Below are 25,730 nucleotides of genomic sequence, written 5' to 3' on the forward strand. Positions count from 1 at the left end.
ACATATTTAGTGTGAATTTCATGTAGGACATAATTATTTTAAATGGCTGAAGGATACTGAATTATTGGTGCATACCAAATTTTTTTTTACCAAACCATTCATGATAAACACATAATTTGGTTGCATATATTGGGTGTTGTGAACACTATTTTAAGTAGTAACTCTTTATTAAGCATATCATTAATATTTTCAAGCTACTGATTACTTTGCATGTTTCAGAGTTTTGTCTGCAGGTATGTAAGTGCACCATGTGTGTGTGATGCCCACAGAGGCCAAAAGAGAGAGAGAGTGGAGCTTGTAAAGCTAGAGATACAGATGACTGTGAGCTGGAATGTAGGTCTGAGGACCAAACTTTGACCTTCTAGAAGAGCAGCCAGTGCTCTTGACTGATGATCTATCTCTCTAATGCAGTAGAAAACATCTTTCATTTTACAAAATATATAATTATGTATGCTAGGATTATATACATGAGAAAGTTTTCCATACACACATGAACCTTTCTAAGTACTCCTTTCTCTGTCTCTGTCTCTGTCTCTCTCTCTCTTTGTGTGTGTGTGTGTGTGTGTGTGTTTATGTATGTGTAGTATATGTTTCTTATAAGTTGTAAGTGATATAAAGAAGCAGATTTAATGATGCATTTAATAATTGATGAGTTTTTAAAGAGGTAATCAGTATTGCCTTATTTCTGTTTAAGTAATCTTTTTGCTTTCCTAAATTACAGACAATATTAATAGAATTTAGATAATATGAAAGTTAAAAGTTGACATTGAATGCAATATAATTTTAAGGTGTGGGAGAATCTCTGATGCCTTTCTCCACTTACAAGGACCACACCTTACATTCCTTTGCACCAAAGACAGATTACCAAAAGCAAAGAATAGCAAGTTATTTAAACAAAGTTTAATGTTACACAGGAAAGTTCAGGAATAAACGCAAAAGTGACCAAGATAAACCATCCACTGTCAAGCTTAAATTCCATAAAGGATAGGTGAGCATGTGATTGAACGAAAGAGCATAGGATGCAGTGGTAACAGATCAAAGGAGGAAACTGAGCAAGGTCGGCAGGCTCAGAGGCCTCTGATCTCTGTGCAGCATTCCTTCTTCTTAGATGTGGTATTGACTTTGAATAGAGTTAGGTCTTATGACCCCTCATCACATGAGCATGTCATAGAAATTGAAATGGTCAGAAATCACCCAGGGAGAGAGAAAATGACATGGTGACCTTGCTTTTGAGGCTGTCCTTGTTTCTCTCAGATTTAGGCACCTTGTTGTCCCTTTCCAGACCTGAGAAGCAAGAGTGCCAAGGAAATATTTAAGTATAAGCGAAGATTGCTTTAGTGCGTGTGCAAGAAAACTTGATACTATGTATTAATAACTCTTCTTGTGGAGTAAGACAGAATTCTTTTTATATGTTAATCCTAAATGAGTTACTTAGACACTAAATCTAGCTGGGCTGATTTTAAATGAATTACTCCTAAAGTGCTAATAATTCGTATGTAATGAAAATGCCCTCATTCTCTCTCATACTATAAACTAGTTCCTGGTGTGTCTGAAGTGTTCCTATATGATCTCATTATGAATTAAGCCATCACCTGGGAAGAAGCTTAATGAGACCCTGGTCAAAGGAATTTGAAAATGTGCTCGTCACACAAACAGATAGTGGTCATGTTTGTGGGGCCGACTGGCTGGGCCTTAGAAAGACTTATACCTGAATAGAAGCTTCTGAAAGCTTTCTCTAGCACAAAGAGAGCTCTCTCTAGCACAAAGAGAGCTGTACTACTTCAGAACATTCTGGTGCATTTGCCTGTTCGTTGCATCATGCACACACTGCAAGTAGAACCATGGACCGTGGCTACCTTGTGTTTTGAAATCTTACAACTTTTCCTTTGAGTTTCTTCTTTTATTAGTTTTCCTGACCATTGGGGCTTATGAAAATGAATGTAATTGAATCAATAAAAGGTTCTGTTTAATCATTGATAGGCGATAGAATGCTTCTCATTCTCTTGATCTTAGTTTGAAGCTTGGTTTGCATTTCTACAGCATACGAACTGTCTTTCATTTAACAAGGTCACACACAAGTGGCCAAAAAGAAGGGGTAGAGGCCATGTTGACTTGAAAATGTGTGACTCATTCTGCGAGGATTTATATGTCTATATTTACCTTCTGAATGTCTAAACTGTTCTAGTCCAGTGAGTCTGTCCAATGAGGTTGATCAGATTTTAAAAGTCCTAAACAGATCTAAATCTATAAAACTTCTAGAAGATAATTGTATTAGCTACAGGTATTATGAGGAAATAGTAAGACTGTATTAATCTGATATATCCACACAGGGAAAGAACAAGAGGTGAAAGGATGCTTGCTGATTGGAAAATATATTTGTAAACTATCTATACTATGGGGTTGGTATTCAAAATATATAAAGAATACATTTAACTTAATAACAAAGAGACTGGTTGAAAAATAGGCAAGGGACTTCAAGGGGATTTCTCTAAACAAGATGTGATATAGCTAAGGTGTATATGAAAACTTTCTTACTGCTATTAATCATAATAAAAACAATCTTGTGTATACTGATGTATACTCTCGAATACTGATGGTAGAAATGTAAGTTGTTAAGAGTTATGAATAAAAATGTGGGCCTTTAAAATTAAAAGGAGAAGCATCATATGACTTGGTTATTCCTGTTCTGGAAACTAACCAATGGGAAATGAAATCATGCCATCATGTAAGTCTGGATATTACCAGGTATGCTGCAACAGTGTTATAGTGTTTATAATAGCCAACATAAGAAAATACCCTGTGTCCATCATCAGATAAAATGACAAAGATGTAAATATATATATACATATATATATATATATCTGAGCTTTCTAATTAGATCCTGTCATTTGCCTTAAGAAAGATGAACTGGTATTATTGTAGTAAAGGAAACAAATAAGAAAAGGAATAAAGGTAGTGCACGGTTTTGCTGAGATGTAAAACACTAATATGTACAAAGAAATAATATAGCTGTGAATATGAGGATCTGGGGAGAGGAAGTGGGAAGATACTGTTAAAAATACAATGTAGGAAGTATATAAACTATGCAAGCCTAGTTGATAAGATTGAATATATTTGTGATTTCTAGCAAATGAGTAAATGTGATTAATATTACAGTTATTCTTACACACACACACACACACACACACACACACACACAATTCAAAGTCCAAAGGCTAGGGGTGTGAGATGACATGATAATGTATAAAAAGTACAAATTGCAGCAGCAGTCCACCACCCTACAGTATCAGACTGCATAGTTGAAACATACATAAGCTATTACTGTATAAACTTAACTTCACAGAAGTGTATTCAAAGGACTCCTGCCAATAACTACCTACTCAAGAGAATTAGAAAATGCTTTCTATACAGATAGACATTTTCTAAACAGGAATTCCACAAAGTTCTGATTACTTTTCTTGCCACATAAGGCCCCAAATGGTTAAACAAAGAAATATGAGACCAAAAAAAGCCTGCAAAAGTACCAGGGAGTCTGTTTTGTGTTGGCCATCCACTGCTGGGCATTAGGCCTCTCCTGAAAAGCAGTGATCCAGTCCTTTAGGTCAAAACAAATCCAAGAGGTAGGTAGGTGATATAACTTTCCTCATTTTATAGACCTTATTACCAGTGGTGTCTCTTCAGGAAATAGAAAACAACAGGAAAAGTAATTTAAACAGTCAACATCTACCCTGAAGAATTATGATGGAGTAAAACGTAGACAGCAGCAAAAGGAAGAAAAGAACAATGAAGGAAAAAGAGGGAGTTTCCAGGGTTGAGACAGATGGCAAAGGAGGAACAAGTAGGTGACCTCACTGGCCTCACACACGAGCTGACTCTGACAGGGCCATTAGATGAAGATCTTTGCTGGGGTGACTTAGTCATAGCTAATGTGTCATGGAGATGCCCATGTCAGTAATGATGTAATATCCCAATATGTTCATGATGAGAGAAAACTATAATCGGGTTTCTTTTATTGTGGGCAGTTATAGGACAGGGACCTAAGCAAACAGCAAAACCGCACTAGAACACCCACCTCCAATAGAAAGAAACTGCTTTTACTATGTCTGACACTGAAGTATTCAAAAAAAGAGAAATATTTGCAAGGAGAAAGAAAGGTGACTTGAAACCTGACATGATACATTTGTAACCATCACACTTGTCTAATACAGCATCATCTGTAGCTGGTGGAAGCTAAGCACAGCCTGCCTTTAAAACCTGCTCTCCTAACAACACGCTGTACAGCCCTTTTCAAGGTCATCCTGGCCCTCAGATTGAAATTTTTCAGAGTCACCCTCATGGTTGATTTGATTAATAGTAAGTTTTAATCAGCTGCTGAGGCTCATTCTAGGAAGAGAAACTACTCTGTGAGGCTTATGCCACATAGAAACACAGTGCATGCTCTCTGGAGCACTAAAGAGTAATGTCCTGAAAATAACTATTAATTCTTTTCCTTTAGTAACATAAAAAACTTTTATATGTTTTGGTCATATTCATCTCTTTCTCATAACTTCTCCCAGATCCAAACACCCTCTCTACCCACCCAATGTCATGTTCTTTTCTTTTTAAAAAACCCCAAACCTATATTATATTATGAAATTTTAAAAAATTGGTTTATAGACATAAAAGGAATACTATTTGAGCAACAAGCATAGTGGATTGACTGTACAATTATCAAATGAACTCAGCCTCTGGAGTTTTAGTTTGATTTCTGTGGTAGCTGTTTCTTGGAGTGCTAATTTCCTCCTGTGAATCTGTTTATTCTTAGAAATGCTAATGCTTCATTCTTTTTTTAAAAAAAATGGTTCATTCATTAAAGATTCTGGTTTTGAGGTAAAATGAGGTAAAGGCTTGGGGAAGACTTAGAGGCATCTGTTTTTCTTCTTCTTTCAGTAAGGTTGTCAGGAGGAGTAGTGTGAACATTACCCAGGGATTGCAGGTCTGGATTTGCTAGGATAATGAGTTTCCCATAGAGATCCATGTTCCTTACAATATGGGACTTCCTAGCCCAGGGGGAAAAGCACTGTACCACTCGAGGGCTCAGTCATAAATAGAATCCCTACTGCAAAAGGAACAGTGTGGTTCTGCTATAGAACTTCAAATATTTTTAATCTAATTTTATTTATTTATTTTTTACCTATTCACTTTACATCCTGCTCACTGCCCCTCCCAGTCAGCCCTCATTTCCCCATTTCCCCTCCCCTTCTCCTCTAAGTGGGTACCCCTATCCCTGACATCCCCCTACCCTGGCACTTCAGGTCTCTGAGAAATTAGCTGCTTCATCTCCCATTGAGGCCAGACAAGGCAGCTCATCTAGAATAACATATCCTGTGTACAGGCAACTGCTTTTGGGATAGCTCCCATTCTAGTTGTTTGTGACACACATGAAGATCAAGCTGTACATCGGCTACAGATCCAGACACCTACAGTCAATCAGTGGACAGAGCGTGGGGACTCTTACGGAAGCGTAGGAGGAAGGATTGCCAGCCAAAGGGGATAGGAACTCCACAGGAAGACCAACAAAGTCAACTAATGCTTGGAGCTCTAAGAGTCTGAACCACCAACCAGAGAACAGGCAGAGACTGGTCCTATAACTTCAAATACTTAATGTTTTAGTTGTAATTTAATACAGTTTTCTTACTTTTGTAGCTATCACTATCCCAAATTGATTTCGTTTTCATTTAGTAACGACTTCAAATATTAAGCCTCTTAAAAATTTAGAGTCCTAGTACTTCTGTATTATGTTCAGTTTTTAGAAACATGAATTTATTTTATATATTCAATTTTTATAAATGAGAGCTAGTTATTTGAAAATAAATATATGGGATATGTAGAAACTGGTTTTATAGATTTAATGTTTTATGTTTACTTATACTGGAATATAATTAGTTTGCAAATTCAGTGTACACATTTTTAAGGATCCTCTCCTTCCCTTCTCATTACTCTGCCCTTCCCTTCCCTTCCCTTCCCTTCCCTTCCCTTCCCTTCCCTTCCCTTCCCTTCCCTTCCCTTCCCTTCCCTTCCCTTCCCTTCCCTTCCCTTCCCTTTCTTTCCCTTCCCTTCCCTTCTCTTCTCCTCTCCTGTCCTCCCTTCTCTTCTCATCCCCTCGTCTTCCCTCCCTTCCCCTCCCCTCCTCTCCTCTCTTCTAATTTCTTTTCTTCTCCTCTTTACCATCTCTTTCTCTTCTCTCTGTACCTCCCCCCTGAATCACCACACTGTGGTTTGTTGTTAAATTCCTCATGTGTATTTTCATCATCACTTGGGTACAGTCAATTTTAGTCATAGGAATTATTTGCACAATTTTGTCATTGGCACTGTCACAATGTTCTTGTAACATATACAAACTAAAGGACTCTAGCATCTTCAGGTGATGTAATTAATGAATTATATTATGCTGAAATGTAAGTGATCTATCATTGATGAAACTGCATCTACATAACTGAGTATACGTAACCCATCTTGACTGGACATTTTGGTCATCAGAAACATTGAACATGGCAGGCTTCATAATGAAGGTTTATTGCACATGGTAGGTTATGGTAAAATCACATGTCATAAAACTTTATGTCAGAGGATTTTTTACATAGGTCATGTTGCCATTTGTGAAGAAGATTGCTGCTCTTTGTGTTTACATTGGAGGCAATGCCTACAACCCTTCTGGTTGTCTTAGTCCTCAAACCAAACTGAATGTTAGTAGGACAAAATCTGACAAGGTAAGTGGGTACGTGGGCGTCAGCAGCAGAGAATAGTCAGCACCCAAGTTTGTCCTCCGTCTGTGCTATCTATTCCTCTGCACAGGTTATTAAATGCTAAGCCAATGGCAATGAACACATGATTAGTGTCCTTTTTGAAGGGATCGCTTCCTTTGCTTAAGTCAAACTGTTGCTTTGAATGCGCTTTTGGATTAGTTAATATGTAGTGGTAGTCATAGTAACTGCGTCTATCCTCCCTTCTGTTGTATTATGCCAGTTAGCAGCCACTTCATAAAATAGGAGAAAGGACTCAGATTTTCATTGTTCAATGACAGATCATAAATGGGCTTTACTTATCATTGTTATCAAGATATTGTTCAGAAGTTTCTTTTTAAGCCAAGAAATAATTCTAATAGATTCTGGACTGCTGAGATGTTTCAGCAATCAAGAGCTCATACTGCTCACACAAAATATGATTAGGATCTCAGCACCTATAGTGGGCAGCTCACAATGACATGTGACTCCAGCTCCAGGGCTTCTGATGCCAGTGGCCATTGCAGCTATCCACACACTTCCATATACCCTTGTCTAAGTTAGGGTTTTATTGCTATGAAGAGACACCATGACTATGATAGCCATTGTATTGGGACAACATTTAATTGGGACTAGCTTGCAGGTTGAGAGGTTCAGTCCATTATCATCTTGGCAGGAAGCATGGCACTGTCCAGGCAGGTGTGGAGCTGGAGGAGATGAGAGTTCTACATCTTGATTCAAAGGCAAATAGGAGGAGACTGACTCCTCAGCCAAGTAGGAGGAAGGTTTTAAATCTCACCCTCACAGTGACACACTTCTCCAATAAGGCCACACCCCCTAATAGTTCCACTTCCGGGGTCAAGCATATTCAAACCACCATGACCCCCATACAATACACATATACATAATTTAAAATATAATAAATCTTTTAAGAAACTTTAGTTGGTTTACATTTTAGCATGGTGAGGAAAAGGGGTCATGAGCTCCCACTTCTGCCTGAAGAGCTACTGAAAAATGATGGATTCTGTGGAGAATGAGTCAATTTATTTTTTTTAACATTGCAGCCTCTGGTACTTTACCAGGTTCTAGTAGATGGCCCCATACTCATGAGCAGATGAGAAACAAAAACTGTAGGGTTATTAAAAATTAAGAAAAGATACAAGTTCAGAAAGGATGAATATGTGAGGCTGAATATGGAAGGAATTTGGAGGGTTCTGATCAAAATGCATTGTATAAAAATTGTCAATGAACTGATACATTCATTGAAATATTTCATGCATTCAATTTAATTCATTCAAATAATCAATGAAATATAAAGATATTACATTAAAAAATACTGCAATGCCACATAGTATTGTTCAGAAAATAACTTGTGTTTACAATAATGGAGAATTCATGTGTCAGGTAACACCAATGGAAGATTTTTATTATGTCCATATTGGATAAAAAGATATATACACATTATTATATTCTTGTCTACTCTATGAGATGTAGGTGAGAAAAACTACAATGTACTTGACAGTTCTGTCAAACACAAACATGTTCTCTCTTTCAGATTGATTTCTGTTTAAAGGCAGAGGGGTCTGAAATTGGTGAAATTGAAAATATCTAAATGATTTCTTATTTCTACCTTTCTCCGTTTCATATAAAAAAAATGATCTTTTTAGTGTAGAACTTAAAGGAGTTTGCCAAAGGTAAGCTAGCAGCTCAGAGAATGGAATGACTCAGAATTTTTCTGATACACTTTTCATTTTTTAGGAGCTTTTGCATATTTCTCCAAACCATACCCTGACAGCATCCATATTGTGAGTCCCCTTCATTAAATAAACGCATTGAGACAAAACTTGCGTTTTTCACCTTCGGGGACGCTGACCAGGATCATGTGTTTTTTCCACATTTACTTTATTTAAAATATGTTCTGAGAAGTCTATTGGGATATTTTAAATTAATTATCAGCTGAAAGGCTTTCTGCAAGATCTTTCCGTATAAAACCGTAACGATTTCCCCAATAAATGCTGGAAAATGGGTTGCTATTTTTTACTGTCTATTTGATTTTGTTTTCTGTTGGCATAAAATGTGGTAGTGGTGGGACATGTCTAACTGTGCCTAAATTTGCTAACTGCTACACACGCTTCCTTTAAAATCAAACAAACAAGCAAACAAACCAACAAAACTAAATCACACTGGAACTGAGACCTGGTTTAAGAAAGCCGTCAAGGTTTTTATGAGAAAATCTTTCTTCCTCCTGTTCCCATGTTTAAAATCTGCATGCCATTCTCCAGTCTGAAAACCTCCACTGAATGATAAAATTGAAAAATGCCTGATATAGCTGTCTCCTGAGAGGCTTTGCCAGAGCCTTACAAATACAGAGACAGATGCTCACTGCTAACCACTGAACTGAGAACAGGGTCCCCACTGGAGGAGTTAGAGAAAGGACTGAAGTAGCTAAAGGGGTTTGCAACCCCATAAGAAGAACAACAATATCAACCAACCAGAGCTCCCAGGGACTAAACACCATCCAAAGAGTACACATGGACAGATCCATGGCTCCAGCTGCATGTGTAGCAGAGGATGGCCTTGTTGGGCACCAATGGGAGGAGAAGCCCTTAGTCCTGCCATGGCTTGACTTCCCAGTGTAAAGGAATGTCAGAGTAGGGAGACTGGAGGGAGTTGGCGGGTGGGTGAGGGAGCACCCTCAAAGAGGCAGGGTGTGAGGGTTAGGATAGTGGGTTTCTGGAAGGGAAACCAGGAAATGGGATAACATTTAAAATGTAAATAAAAAATGCAATTAAAAAAAGAGGAAAAATACCCTAATAGAAAGTTGTTACTGGTGAAGACTCACCATTTCTGTAACATCAAACCAGACACGGAGACAGCCCATTAATTCTTACTTATCAAAGTCATTGATCACAGAAGAAAACTGAAATGTATTCCCACAGACAGGTAAAGTCTCCTGAGTAGCCGGTGGTCGAGTCTGAAGATTATATATAAATATATTAAATCGGAAAAATGAAAGCTAGAGAAGAGAGTGATTGCCCTTAATTGAAAATTCCATTGAGGTTAAAATCATGCTATTTATTAAAAAGGCTTTCAATGATTATAAGTCATACTTTAATGTCTGTCTGAGGGCTGATTTATTTTCTGTTTCATTATTTTGAACTCATTTGGGATATTGTTTTTATTGTTAACAGTTTACAAATCAGAATTATAAGTGGTTTCCAGGGTGTGGCTGCTGTAAACTTCAGCCATTTTGATCTTTCTCTTTCCTCTCCTCTTACCATTTCTGTACACCAATTCTAATATTCATATTTAATAGTTATTACTATTAAATCTGGGTAAGATTCTATTTACAATCTGGATAAGATTGGGAAAACATATTAATCTTTTCCTGTGTAACATCATCTTCTCCAAACCATCTTGTAGAGCTTTGCCACCCTAGTGGTGAAGCATTGACTTCTTAGGTTCACCTGAACTTATCTTTGGGGAATCGGTGTGAACAAACCAAGAAAGGTCATTTAATAACAGAAGCTCTCATGTTCTTCTCACTACTGACTTTGTTTCAGTCTGTTCTGGAGTGCACTTGTATGTATTAGTCTCTTTGTGGCTAAGTAAAGAGGGGTTCAGAGAAAGTGAGGGTCAGAGGTACAGGTCCAGAGCTGGACTCCAAAGTGTGTCTCGGGTTGATGTTCAGTTTCTCTTCTGAGTCTTCAGGAAAATTGAGTTTGCAGGATTCTCAGATAATGTAACCGCTCTCCACCCATGACACTTAACGCATTACTTCTTGAATTATAGTCAGTATATTTTTATTGTTTTCACCGTTTTACTGAGCTTGTATTTTGGCAAATATGGAAAGAGTTTTCTCCTTCAGTGAAGAGGACATGGATAGATTCTAGACAGATATGCATAAAGGAGACTAAAACTACTTCACTGACAATCAAATAATAGCAGTACTTCGTTAATTACGATTAATGCCTGCTGTGGGAAATGATCCAAGAGAGAGAAAAAGAATTTTCATTAATTCTGAAGTGAAAGGTAGTTTATGATTATAAGAACAGTAGAAGATATCCATGAAAATTACAATATTAGAAAACTTTGTTTTTCCCCATTCATAATAAAGAAAGGTTGGATAGTCAGAAATTAGTGATTTATTTTAAGAGTTTTTTTCTGCTATGAAAAATTAATTTTTTATCCATCAGATAATGATTTCTATCACTTAAGATCATTAATTAATGTAATGATCTTTGTATAAGACTAGGTAAATGATGTTTGATATTTTTTACTTCTTGGTTTTTACTCAATTATCCTAAGAATTGTAAGAGGGATAGGCCATTTTGGCACTAAATTTCTATGATTACAAATTTTAGGATCTTTTCATTGCCTAATATGTTGTACCCCTGAGCTCCCTCAAAACCTCTTATTTTGAATTAAATCATTTTTAAGACCCAGCTTCAGTCCAACCTAATTAATATTCATATCTTTAGCACCATTTGATAGTTCACTTTAGTTTTATTATAGTACATGCATAATATTTAAATTATTTTATTACTATACTACATTTCAATCTTTTCTCAATTATATTGTGGATTATTTTTATAGAATAGCATGGTCCTTCTCTATGATTTCTTTAAGGCAATCACAGTATTTCTAGGGACTAAAGAAACATTTAGAGCATATTTCCGAGAACTTAAGAAACTAAAAGAATATAAATTCCGATTTCAAGTAGTACCAGGAACACTGATGAACTCAAAGGGAGCACCACAAAAGCTCACCATAATGTAATGGCTAGAAGTATTTAAACAAAAAAAGAAGTCATTCTAGGATTTATAAGAAATATGTTGCCTTCAAAGAATCACTTCTAGTCCTTGGTAATTTAAAGAATGGGAACCAGCTAAAAATTATATATTATCTTTAGAACTTAGAAGACAGCATCTGCCATTCTAACGATTATTTTCTTTTAGTATCCGAGCTTCTCATTATATGTGATTACTACAAAGTGACCGAAAACAATGCTCATTTATTGAAATTCCCTCTTTGAATCCATTGTTTTAGCATCTACTGATTACACTGAAGTTCAAAAATATTTGAATCGAAATTTCATGCTTGCACTAAACCCAGGTATAAGCTGCCTTTATTCTTCAATTGCTTAATTAATATTTATATTATGCTCATATTATAATTACACATGGTTCAAAGCATGCAGGAAAATGTTTGCAGGTTCTAGGGAAACAGCATGCCATTTTATTTTGGTGCCTTGGGTGAGGGAGATGTGGAATGGTCAGGTGGGAAGAAATGAGGATGGGATTCGGAAGCCAGTTCACCTACACAGTAGGGCAGCTCTATCCCATAGTGCTGGAGACCAGAAGCCCAGGATGCTATGACTTGTTCCTTGGCTTAGCATGTCATGAGGTTGTAATAAAAATATCTGTTGAGATGATGTTCCTCTCCAAACTGTGATAATAGCTACTCCCGGCCTCTTCAGGTTGTCAGCATAACTGAGTTTCTTGTGGTTGCAAGATCAAGGTTCTTGTTGCATGTTTTTGCTGCTTAGAGCGTCTTCTCTTTACTTGAGTTATGTATATTCCTACTCACATAGCCTCCAGCTTTAAACCAGCCTTGGGATTTCAAGCCTTTAATTTTGTTTTCTCTCATGTTCTTTTCTTTATGATGATGGGATACATATAGTATAAAATTTTATAGCTGACAATGTGAGTGAGTAAAGTACACACCTTTGGGTATGACGCTGGAAATTAAGTCCCCAGCACTGCATAAAACCTAGAATGGATGTTGTTGATAGTCATAATCCAAGCACTAAGAATCTACAGGCAGCAGAATTAGGAGTTCAAGGTCGACTTCTTCCACAGTCAGCCTGGGTTAAGTTATTCTTGATCTCAAAACTAAACTGAGATCTTAGGCATCTTTCCTGTGCTATTAGCAGTATTTATGTTTCGATATTGTCCCAGAATCATCATCCAGCTTCAGTATCTGTCAATCTCTCTGAAACTCTATTAAACAATAGCTTTTTGTTCTCGTTTCTTTCATTCATAAGCCACTACTGTTCTATTATCTCTCCCCAGATGTTTGTACTACTCTAAGCACCTCATATAAATGAGCCATATGGTATTCTATTATAGAACATTGGCCTGTTTCACCTAAGACAATGTCCTGAAGCTTTATGTGTATCACACCTTGTGACAGAATTTCCCTTTATTAAAGATAGAATAATAGCCTTTCTCTGTATATATTCCACCCTTTGCTCATTCTCCTTTGTGTAAATACTTGAATTACTCTTACACTCTTGGTCATTGTGAATAACACTTCTGTGAGAATTAGAGGACAAGGCTTTCATAATGTCCTTTGAATTCTTTCTACTCTGTAGCCCAAGTTGGAATTATTGCTTCAGCTATATTGATTCAAATGCTCATCAGCCTTTTCAGGACTTGTCATGCTTTTCCGTAAGAGCTATGAAAATTTCTTTTTATGTGTTGATTTCATTGTAACATTTTTTGTGCATACATATTTTTTATATATTTATTGGATATTTTCTTTGTTTTCATTTCAAGTGTTATCCTCTTCCCTGGTTTCCCCTCCAGAAACCCCCTATCCCATCCCCTCCCCCTGCTTGTATGGAGGTGCTCCCCTGCCCACCCATCCACTCCCTTCCGACTCTCCACCCTGGCATTCCCCTACACTGGGGCATTGAGCCTTCACAGGACCAAGGGCCTCTTCTCCCATTGATGCCCAAAAAGGCCATCCTCTGCTACATATGCGCCTGGAGCCATGGGTCGTTCCATATGTACTCTTTGATTGGTGGCTCATAGTACATGAGCATTTGATTTCTTTGTATCATCATATTTTATATATTAATATATTTTATTAGAGCATCAAGTTGCACAAAGTGGACCTCACCATGCTGTTTGCATCATTCATGTAATGTACTTTGCCCATGCCCATCTTCTTTTGACTCTCTGTTATCTTTCTCCTTCATTGGATTTCTTCTGTCTTCCCTGTGTCCCTTCAGCATTCAGCTTTAAGCTTCCCATGACTCCTTAGGTTCATTAGAAAATGTCCATTTCCTGGTTCTGTTCTTTACTTTGAGTCATTTTCCAGCAGATAACATGATTTATTTCTTTGTCGTGGCTAAATAATAGTTTATTGTTCACCCGTGGGTGGGGAATGCACATTTGTTTTATTCATTCATCTACTTATGTGGATGTCACATAACTTGGCTAGTCATGGTAACATGAACAGCTTGAGCGGCAAGTATCTATGTTGTATGTTGGCCTTGATTCTTTAGGTGAATACCTATGACTGGAGGAACAGGATCATTTTGTAGGTATTTGTCCGTTTTGAGACACCTCATATGACTTCCATAGCAACTGGACTAAATTGATTTCCCAGCCACAAGGCATTTAAGTAGTTTTCCTTAATATTTTTGCATTATTATTCTTCTAAGATTGAGTATGCATGTAAATTTAGTTTGCACATTCCTGCTGGCAGAAGATGCAGAAAATGTGTTCTTGTATTGGTTGACGATTTGTTCTTCTTTCTAACGGGTTTTTAAGTAAATTTGCCCTTTATTGATTAGATTATTTGTTTTCCTTGTGCTTCAAGGCTTTAATTCTTTGTATATCCTTGATAATAATTGCTTGCTGGTTTAATAGCTGACAAATATTTTCTCTCATGTCTCTTAATTATCTTATTTTCTATTCTTTAAAGAGTTTTAAGACAGGGTTTTACCTGGTCCGTGTAGAACTGTTTATGTGCTGAAATCCCGTCTGTCAATCCTTGGTTTTATGTCCTGCGTAATTGAAGTCCTACGTCGTGTGCTTCTGCCTGTGTCTACGTCTTCAAAGTTTTCCCTTATGTCTTCCTCTAGATGTTAAGGAGTTCGATCCAGTTGAGTTGTTCTTTATACTGGCTAAGAAATGGCGATCTATATTCAGTATTGTATATGTGGCTACCCAGTGTCCTTATTCTAGTTGCTAAAGTTGTGTTTCCAATGTGTGATTTGCTCTTTAACTTGAATGGGCTTATTTCTGGGTTTTCTACTGTATTCCATTAGATCATGTGCCAGGATTCAAACTAACATCATGCTACCTTAGTTGTTGTAGATCTGTTGGATTATTTGAAATAGGATATTGTAATAATCCTAGCGTTTCATTGCTCAGGATTTCTATTCAGGCTATTCTATGCTCCAATACAAATTTTTAATTTTGCTTGTTCTATCTCTAGGAAAATGGCAATTGTAGTTTGATGGGGATTGCACTGAATCTGTGGGATACTTTGATAAATGACAGTTCTAAAACTATTGATTTTCACAGTCAGGCATATAGGACTGTGACTATCTTTGTGTCATCTTTAATTTCTTTCTTTGGTGCTTCATACATTTTCTATGTAGAGGCCTTGCATTACCATGGTAAGTATAAGCTATTGCAAATGGGTTAGTTTCCTGTTTCCTTTATTTCTTTCTCAGTAGGTTCACTATGAGCAAAGAAGCAAAACAATTGATTCTTGTTTTTGACATTGTAACTGCTGCATACTTAATTTATTGGATTCTTTTCCAATCTGATGGTCTCCTTGTGGCCTTTAGAGTCTTACAGTTATAGGCTCATGTTATCTGAAAATAAGTTCACATTGATTTCTTTCTTACCTAATTTCTAGGCCATATTTTTCTCTTGTCTTATATCTCTTGCTAAAGTATCAAGTATTAGAGAAAATAGGATCTGTAAGAGTAGATATCCTTGGGTTGGGGATATCCTTGGGTAGCTCAGTGGTAAAGCCCTTGCCTAGCAAGCGCAAGGCCCTGGGTTCGGTCCCCAGCTCCGAAAAAGAAAAAAAGAGTAGATATCCTTGTCTTGGTTCTTATTTTAAAACCCATAGTATTTATGGAATTTATATTATATAATTTGTTATAATATATAATACATAAATAGATAATATATAATGTGTGATTATAATGTAATACAATACTTAATCTGGTGAGGTATGAGCATTACTTAGTTTCTTCAAGACATTCATCATGAAACAATTTTAAATTCCTTCCAAATATCTTTTCCATGTCTATTAAAATGATTAAGTAATTTTTGTTTGTGGCTTTATCTATATTATATTAGTTGATTTATTTGTGTTGAACTGTATTCTTATTCCTGGTCCAAAGCCAATTTGGTCATAGTGTATGATATTTTTAGGTATTGTTAAATTGAAGTTGATAATAATTTGTGGATGAACTTTATATCTATGTTCATCAAAGAGTACACCCCTATTTCTGTCCCCTTGTCCTTACCAAGTTTGATATTAGGTTTGTTGTGTTGAATGTATTTGAAAACCTCTCTCAATTTTATTTTATGTAATAATTTTATAAACACTGATATAAAAACCTTTAAAGTCTGATACAATTCAAGAGTAGTTCTGTCAGGTCCTGGGCTTTTCATTTTAGAAGCCTTTCTGTCATTAACTTTAATTTTATTTTCATATTTTTAATAATCTCTTGTTTAGGTTTAGTATGAAATATACACCTAGGACTTTATTGATTTTTATTTTGGAAAGCTTCATACATGTGTGCAATATATTGCAATCATGTTCATCTCTATATTACCCTTTCTCCTTTTATGCTTTTTCTCCTGCTGACTCACTTAACTAGTTTACTCGTATTAGTGTGTGAATATGTGTGTGTATGTGTATGTCTATGTGTTTCTGTATGTGTGTGTTTGTGTGAGTGTGTATGTAGATAGACACAGCTCTTATGAATTCATTATTCCAATATTTGTATCTATCCTGAAGACAGCTCTTGATAACATTCCTTACCCTGTCCTTACCCTGTTCTGGGTTTTGTGGCGTTTTTCCTCCTTTCCCATGATGCTCCCTGGGCTCTGGAGGGATACAATAGATGCTTCAACAGTCACTTGTCCTCAGATCCATGCCTATCCAGGAGTCTCTGCAGTAACCACTGATTGCTATAAAAACAAAAAGTCCTATGCCCGTGGCTAGAAGAGAACTCACTTAGAAGGCAGAGTTCCTACATGTCCGTTTACCAAAACATCAATACTGGAATCCCCTTTGGGACCTGTGACATACCTAGACATAGACTTTTGGATCAATATATGGTACCAAGCACCTATTCCCTCTTTGTCTAGATTTTTCCAATATCCTCATTATTTATTATATTTATTATGTGTTTTATTGTTCTGTGCTTATCTATTATCTATTTATCTATCTATCTACCTATCTGTCATCTATCATCTACATATCTACCCATCTATTTATTTATTACCTATCTATGTATCATCATTTCCTATCTATCTCCCTCTGCAGCTTCTATGTATACAAGGAGTTTTTTCTACTATTTTGTTGTCTTTTAATTTATCTGGTGTAGAAATGCTCCATATATATATATATATATATATATATATATATATATATATATATATATATATATATATTGCCTGTGTATTATTTTCATACTTAGAGCACACAGAGGCCCAAAGAAAGTATCTGATTTTCTATATTTTAGAACTAGAGTTATGAATGCTTGTGAATCATTACATGGGTGCTGGAAACAGAATCCAGGGCTGCTTGAAGAGCAGTGAGTGCTCTTAACCACCGAGTCATTTTTCCTGTCCATTATTATCAACCCCCACTCATTTTATACCTGTATTCTTACTCCTTATATCTTTACAGATATGTACATGTTCTTTATCAATTTTTAAATTGATAGATAATAAATGATTAGATATATAAATGAGCACATAATTATTATTTCGTCATAATCACCTACTCACTTATAAGTTCTAGATTTCTAACTGACAGAGTACATATATATATGTCAAGAATTGTGAAGGTTCTTGATTTTCACTCTCACTGTAGATTACCATCTTCACATGCTAAAATTCCTGGGATGCTGATAGAATAGGGAAATTCCTGTCTGGCACAGAAGACTTTGTCATTAAGGATGTGGTACTCAGTGTGGGCATTCTGCCTGAGCTGCTCCTTCTGGCCCCTTTCAGTGGGAACACAGAACTGCAGGAGTATGTGCATATGAAGCAGGTTTACATAGCAGTTGGATCTCATGCTTATACAACTCACTTCCTTTACAATGGACTGCAAACCAATTTGTTTATCAAGAAATTTTCTGAAAACTTCGCCTTTATTAAGTAGAATAGTTGGCTGTCCTTTTCAAAGCAAAGTTCTGTGCTATTTAATTATCCATGAAAGGATAGCCTTACACATCATGGTAGTCAAAGACTGAAGGGTGCCAAACCACGAGAGATGCATGGAGAATTGTTTAGTAACAGAGTCTGCATTGGATACATCACAGGATTATTTTAAAACCATATTACAGTCATAAGCTTTTAAAAGGAACATCTGTGGTTTAAATTTATTTTCACTGATAAATAAAAACAAAAATTTATACATATTAAAATATATGCATGATAGTACAGTGTACCATTATTGTTTAAGAAGCAATAACCCTGAAGATCAAATGCTGCTGTCTTTATACATTGGATTTCCTTTAGAATGAGCACCTCTTTCTATTAATTTACATAGGCTTCTTTCTTATTTAATAGTTTATTTGCCAATATTTTTCACTGTTATATAGTATACTTTAAACAATTAATGAATATTAACTATTCATAAGGTCCAGAGCTCAATTACTTCAACCTAATCTTAACTTCAAGCATTTAATCACTTGAAGGCATGATAAAAGCTAAAATTAAATAATTACAAAGGTGGAGAACATGCTATAAAATAGAGATACATTTGAAATTTATAATAATAACTGCCTTATGAAAGCACAACCTCGATGAAAATAAGCCACCACACTAGAATACTTGATTTTTAGTCTTTATGCAACTGTGAAGAATCTCAGGAAAGCTGGAGGATAACTGGCATGTGACTGTGTGTGTGTGTGTGTGTGTGTGTGTATGCATGTGGGTATAGTGTATATACACATAGGAGTGTGCATGTATGTATGAAGGTTAGAGACCTACATCAGATGACATCCTTGAGTATTCTCCACCTCCTAGATTTATGACAAGATCTCTCTGAAGCTCCACCTATTGTTCAGCTATTCTGCATAACCAATGAGTTACAGGGATCTACCTTTCTCCCCCACACTCCTCCTAGCTCTACTTACTGCCTATCTTAGAATTTTGTTGCTGTGAAGAGACACCATGACCATATCAACTCTTATAAAGTAAGCCATTTCATTGAGGCTGGCTTATAGTTTCAGAGGTACAGTCCATTATCATCATGACAAGCAGCATGGCGGTTTGCAGGCAGACATGGTACTGGAAGAGCTAAGAGTTCTACATCTTGACCCAAAGACCGCTAGGAGGAGACTGGCTTCTATAGGCAGCCAGGGGATGCTCTGTTCTACACTGGGTGGAGATTGAGCACTAGGAGAATTCAACGCCTGCCTACCGACAGTGACAACCATACAACATTGAGGTCACACCTATTCCACAAGGGCCACACCTCCAAATAGTACCACTTCCCATGGGCCAAGCATATTTAAATATATGAATCTATGGGGAAAAAAACCTATTCAAACTAACACCCTGCCATTCCCAAGTTTTACTGAGTTGCTAAAGATCAAACTCAGGCACTTTACATTACAGCCTCTTTATCTGATTGAGCCATCTATCTCCCTTTAGAAGAAATAAACCGTAAAGAAGGATAGACTCCAACCTGTACACTTATTCTTATTTATGTTTACGTAGTTTGCCTGTTATAATTGTTAAAAACTATTATGTGAAATAAAATTTTATTAATTCTTTGAAAAATTCATATCATATTATATGAGTCCCATGCTTCACTGTTTCTCTTTCCCAATATTCCTGCCAGATCTACTTCCCCTCACTACCCACCCAATTCTCTGCTATTTCTCTCTCCATTGAGTCCAGTTCCTATTACCCAACTACTCTTGGGTCTGGGACCTGCCCTGAAGTGGGGCCAATATACAAGTGGTCACAATATTAAAGAGAACAGATTCTCTCTGTCCCAGAAACTGTGAAATCCCAATAGTTCTTCGGTCATTGCTGGTTTTTTTTTGTTTGTTTGTTTGTTTGTTCACCTTCCCTATCCCATGCTGGGATTTTATCTTTCCGATTAAAGGTACATGCTATCACATTCACTGTGAGTTCATATATACATCTGCCCTGTAGTGTACAGAAAACAGTTTCTTAAAAAGTATCTGCCACTTTGGGGTCTTGCAATTTTTTGTCACTTCTCCCCTGAATGAGCCCTGAACACTGAGGGACAGGTATTTGGTATAAACATCTCATGTAGGGTTAGGTATTTCAGAGACTTTTCTCTCTGTATGTTGACTGGAGGAAGGTCACTGTGTAATTGACTTCTACTTCAAAAAGAAGAAAATGGACTCTCGCAAGGTGTCTTCTGATTGCTACATGCAGGCAGCCTGTGACTTCTTATTTCCTCACACAAGGAAATGTAACAAAACATCTTTTTTTTTTAAAAAAGGACAGTAATATTTCATGGCTATTTTTGGGGGACTAAATAAGACTGCAGGTGTTTCAAGATGTTTTCCACAGAGAATCAATGGTTGTTGGCTCAGATATCTGTGATGAACAGTGGTGGTGGCTTTTGAAATATTTATTTTATTTCACAATTTTAGGTATATGGTGCTTTTCCTGCAGGAACGTTTGTGCACCACATGTTTACCTGGTACCCAGGAATGCTAGAAAATTTTGTTTAATGCCCTGGAGGTGGAGGTGGACTATCAAACAGTTATTAGCTACCCTGTGAGTAGGAAAGAGCAGTGAGTGCTCCTAACTCTAAGCCATATCTCTAGTCTGAGATCATGACTTTAAAAACCATCATTCAAAGTTCCACCTACCCTCTTTTACTCAACATGGCCTCTGCTTCTAGGGCTTACATAAAAGAATCTTTGTTCAACCCCATTACATATCAGTGCATAATTCTGCTAAGGTTTTTTTAAAGGTTTTATGCAATGCCCAAATTATTAGTTCAGAATTTTTGTTTCTATATTTTATACTTATTCCTTTCATTAATTCAAATGGTATAATTTAAACCATCAAAGCAGTTCTAAGACAGTGAAAGTAACTGAGACAGAGCCTGATTCTGGCTATTTACCATTGTCTTGGATTCCACACTGGTTCAATTCCTCACTCAGAAGTGGCTTCAAACCTGACAGTGATGAACCTGTGTGTCAACCCACCAAGAATCTCCTAACACACTATCCCCAAGGGCAACACATGTAATTATAATTAACTTAATGAATAGGGCTCACTCAGGTAATTTTTCTCACAATAATTAAAAGCCACTGTAGAGTCATTAGCTTTGCTACCCATAGTCAGAGAAAAGACAAGCATTAGTCTCAGAAATTCTGTGTTGACAGACACTCAGTTACAGAACTGCCACCAGCACAAAGCTTCCTGCGTGTGAACTCTGAGAAAACAGTGCTGCAATATTGTTTTCACGGACAGATGCTGCTTGTGGAGATAATTGAGGAAGTCAATGGTGCTCTGGAGTTAGGGACAATCCTTGAACTTCAATTATTCAAACACACCCTGAGTATGCCTCAGTCAGAAATGGCCATGCGCAGTTGTTCACGTCTGTTCTGGAAAGGGATATATGCAATTAATGGCTAGCTTGGAGACTCATTTTTGTGTTTGGAAGTAATTAAGCTTTTTAAGTGTGCATGAGAACCTGGAAATGAAGAATGGTAGAAAAGAGGACATTTGAGTTTTAATGGCACTTTTTTTCTATTAAAGTTGTTTCCCCTTAAAGCTGTTTCTTCATTGTTACATAATAATTATATATATTTATGTGCGCTTTAATACATGTATGCATAGAAGAGTATGAAGAGCATAGAAATCACATCTGTATCCTTGAATATTTTTGTGGTAAAAATATTCAAAGCTCTCTCTTATCTTCTTTGGAACATGGAGCACACTATGATGTTCCTTAGTCACCTCCCTATACGATAGCTCACCAAACCTACTTGTCCCATCCCATCCATGGCTTGCTAAACAGTGGCCAACCTTTCCTATCACCTTCTTCTCTTCCATTTCTGGTAGGCACCTTCTACTCTCAAGTTCTGTAAGATCAACTGTTTGGCTTCCACCCAGGAGCCAAGGGCTTGAAATATTTGCTTTCCCTTCCAGACTTGCAATTCGTGGCTATTGGGAATAACGTTGCAAGATTTGGGCAAAGCAGATTTATTTCGAGCGTTGTTAAAGAGGTCAATTCTAAGAGGGCTAAAGTCTGCTCAGTGGTGCTCCCAGACCTATCATTGGAATATTCACCTTGTCTACAGCACCATGTTCCTTTTTAGTCAGAAAACCAGTTTTCCCCTCTGGGTAGTTGTATGAGGTACAACTTTTTATATAAAAGAAAATTTCATAAACTTGCCCATTTGTGACCTAACTGAAACTGTACACTTTCATCTTAACTTCCTTTCATTCTTCATAAGGAAGCCCCATCTTCATCAGCTGTAGCATAGGGGCCTTGTGGAGCTGTATGAGGTGTCAGCACTGAAGCTTTTGTGTAGGAACTTAGTAATGGTTACCCCTAATGCTGCACTCCTGCCATTCATGGCTTTGGTTCTTCCTGACTCTTCTCTTCTTTTTTCTCTAGAAGAGTTTGTGAGCTTTAACTGATTTCAAGACATATTTCTAAGGAAAATATTCTACAGTTTACACAAATCTGGTAACACACATGCAAATATTTGAAATACCAACCCCTACAGAACCAGACTCCCTGCTGATGTTGAAGGGGGGAAATGATGTGGTTACTAGAGTGATGTAGCAAATGTTAGCAATTCCTTAACCAACAAGACTGAATGATGTTGCTTTCTAGAAAGAATGGTTGGGAAGTTGAATTTCTGACATTAAGAATTCTGCCTTCTCTAGTATTCTTCCATATTCTTCTAGTATGAGAAGCATATTGTGTTTCAGCACTGGAATCTTAATTTTCTTTCTGTGACTCTTTGTACCTAAAGGAATATTGTGACTCTATATCAACTTAAGTACTACCTTCCTGAAGCAGGGGACTCTGGAAATCTGAGTCTCATTTCTCTTCTCTAGTGGCTGATTGTGACTTTGAAGCAAACAGCTGTGGGTGGTTTGAAGCCAGTGGTGGTGACCATTTTGACTGGGTGTGGAGCTCCCAAAGTGATCTTCCAGCTGAATTAGAGCAACAGGCTCCAACCAGAGATCACACTCATGGAACAGCTCAAGGTAAGACCCTAGTGATGTTCTACACAACTATAGACTGCTGGCTTAGAGCCGGGGATCTGTGTTTAAAGATCACAGCATGGTAGGATGACAGTGACAATCAGCTAGGCTGTCCGCAAGAAATTATTTCTTTATGGGTGATATGATTGGAACTGATACATATTGCCTAGATTAACTGAAATTAAAAATCGCCTCTTGACATCATCCAAATGTGGATATAAATACAAAAACAAACTTTACTATTGGTTTGGAGTTTTTAATTGTTGTACAATTTTAATGGTCATGAAGTACACTTGGTATTGCATTAAGAGACAGAAGGACTCTCATGACATTGCTGAATCCAGTAGGTAAACTTAATGCTTTTTTTTAATCCCCACAGGGCATTTCATGTTCATTTTGAAGAGCAGCAACAGCTTGTTTCAAACTGCTAAACTTCAGAGCCCAACTTTCAGCCAGACAGGGCCTGAGTGCACACTGTCATTCTGGTAACTATATACGACGGTCAATTATCCTAGTAGGACGATAGCTCCATGCATCTCCCTTCATGTGCCAGCTATTCAAGTTTTATCCCTGGTTGCACTTTCTAAAGATTACTGCATTAACTTAAAACAATTTTAACTTCAGAGTATAATATCAGGATTGGTTAATTTATTTCTTAAGATGAAAGGATGGCCTCCCTTCTACCATTGGACTTGAATTTAATTAGGAGTCTCCCTGCGTCTTAAAAGAAGTCTCCAGGTTGTGAGAGTTATACAATGTGCATCTCAGTGGACAAATTCTGTCAAATGGCCAATTACGAGTACTGTGGGAAAGAAATGCGTGCATCGCCCCAATTAACTAGAAATTGGTCTGAGAGGAACTGTGTAGTCTCTCCTATAATGTATTCGTGTATCACTTTCTTTCAGGTTTTATAACTATGGACTGTCAGTGGGAGCAGCTGAGTTGCAGCTACATCTAGAAAATTCCAGGGATACCACTGCCCTCTGGAGAGTGCTATATAACCAAGGCAACCAGTGGTCAGAAGCAACCATCCAGCTTGGACGCCTCACTCAACCCTTCTACCTGACACTAGAGAAAGTCAGTCTGGCAGTGTATCGTGGGGTGTCTGCAGTTGATGACATCCGTTTTGAAAATTGTGCTCTTCCTCCTCCTGTGGAGAGTTGTGATGAACCAGATCACTTCTGGTGTAGACAGACAAAGGCTTGCATAGGAAAGCATCAGCTCTGTGATCTGGTTGATGATTGTGGAGACCACACAGATGAGATTGGCTGCGGTAAGTTAATTGGTTACCTTTTTTAAAAAATTAAACTTTGGGAGGGGAAGGCACTTTGCTTAGTTACCCGTTCTGACTAGGCAATATTGATCTTGATTAGTTCACTGCCAATGACTAAACTATAATTGAAAAGTTGTGTCAACTTAACTAGACGTATTTTTATTATTAAAGATTGCCTTGTTTATTGTTCGTTTGCTTATTTATTATTGTTTGTATGTTATGTATATGAACACTTATGCATGCCATAGTGCATGTGTCGAAGTCAGAGAACAAGTCGTCTGAGTCAGTTGTCTCCTTCCACCATGTGGGTACTGGGGATCAAGTTGTCAGATGCAGTGGCAAGTGCCTTTACGGCTGAGACACCCTGCTTGTTCCTTGCCATTCATTCTTCAGTAGGTTTACTAACTGGCTCCTAGGGATTAAAGAATGAATACAGTGTTCCTGCCTTCATGTGCTTCACAGTCTAACCGAAAAGAGAGACATTCAAGTATTATTAATAAAATATACTGAGACAATTTTAACTGGAACTCTGGAGTAAGCTATGGTGTGGCTTTACCAAAGAGTAAAGTTGGATTTTCTGCAGGTGTTGGCTTAGCTAAGATTGAAGCATGGTAAGTCAGACTTACATCCAAGAGCCATTAGGTATGAGACAGATAAAGTTAGAATGCGTAAAAGAGCTCGAATCAGAGACGGGATAGGAGGGAGGCTAGGGTCAACAATCATTGTGATACACACTAAAGGAGCATTCTTTATTTCAAGTCTTTAGAGTGGGGAGAGCACTGAAATTTGACATATGCCAATGTCAATGAGGGTGTGGTAGAACTAGTGGATTTGGAAACAGACTTAGGAGATGAATTAGGGAGCACTACAGCAGCTCATTGGTGACAGGGAATTGCTTTGACAATGAGGCCTGAGTCCCAGTGGGGAAAGAACAGAGGACTTGTGTGTGAGGTTCTTGTTTGTTTGTTTGTTTTGTTCTGTTTTCCAGGAGCTTATAGGGAAGTGCCAAGGCTTGGGGTTGTTTTCAAAATGTTTGTGATATCTTGACATGGTCTGGCCCTCAGTTTTTTGAGCCTGGCTTCCATTGATCATATGCTTACAACTGCTAATGAATTAGCCATTAGCAGAATCCCTTGTTTACAAATCTGTTGCAAAAAAAAAGTGTTTCCGGCATTCCTGGACTCCTATCTTTCTCTAAGGACAATTTATTAATTTCAAATTTATGTGTCTCATAAATTAGAAACCTCATCAGAGACCAAACAAAAAGCAATGAGTGCTCAGTACCACCATAGGTAACTTTCAGATAGAGATTTCCATACTAGTTACTGTGGAAAGCTTTGGGTAATGGGATCTTTGATATATATTGAGATATATGTATATATATATATGTATATATGTGTGTATATATATAAATATATAACAATAGATTAAAGTGCAAATTACTGTCTAAATCATGAAATGTACACAACTCTTAATTGA

At 37.2% G+C, this 25,730-nt stretch overlaps 1 protein-coding gene across 2 annotated transcripts in view; it reads left to right on the forward strand.

Moving 5' to 3' along the window:
* Nucleotides 1-25,730, forward strand: part of Malrd1 (MAM and LDL receptor class A domain containing 1) — a 724,504-nt gene that overhangs the window by 181,995 nt on the left and 516,779 nt on the right. For both annotated transcript variants that reach the window (XM_087589615.1, NM_001287618.3), the window contains 3 exon segments: nt 22,829-22,981; nt 23,358-23,463; nt 23,884-24,251. In XM_087589615.1, coding sequence (XP_087445741.1) covers nt 22,829-22,981; nt 23,358-23,463; nt 23,884-24,251 — 627 coding nt within the window.

Source organism: Rattus norvegicus, chromosome 17, assembly GCF_021556685.1.
Source record: "Rattus norvegicus strain SHRSP/BbbUtx chromosome 17, alternate assembly SHRSP_T2T, whole genome shotgun sequence".
NCBI lineage: Eukaryota > Metazoa > Chordata > Mammalia > Rodentia > Muridae > Rattus > Rattus norvegicus.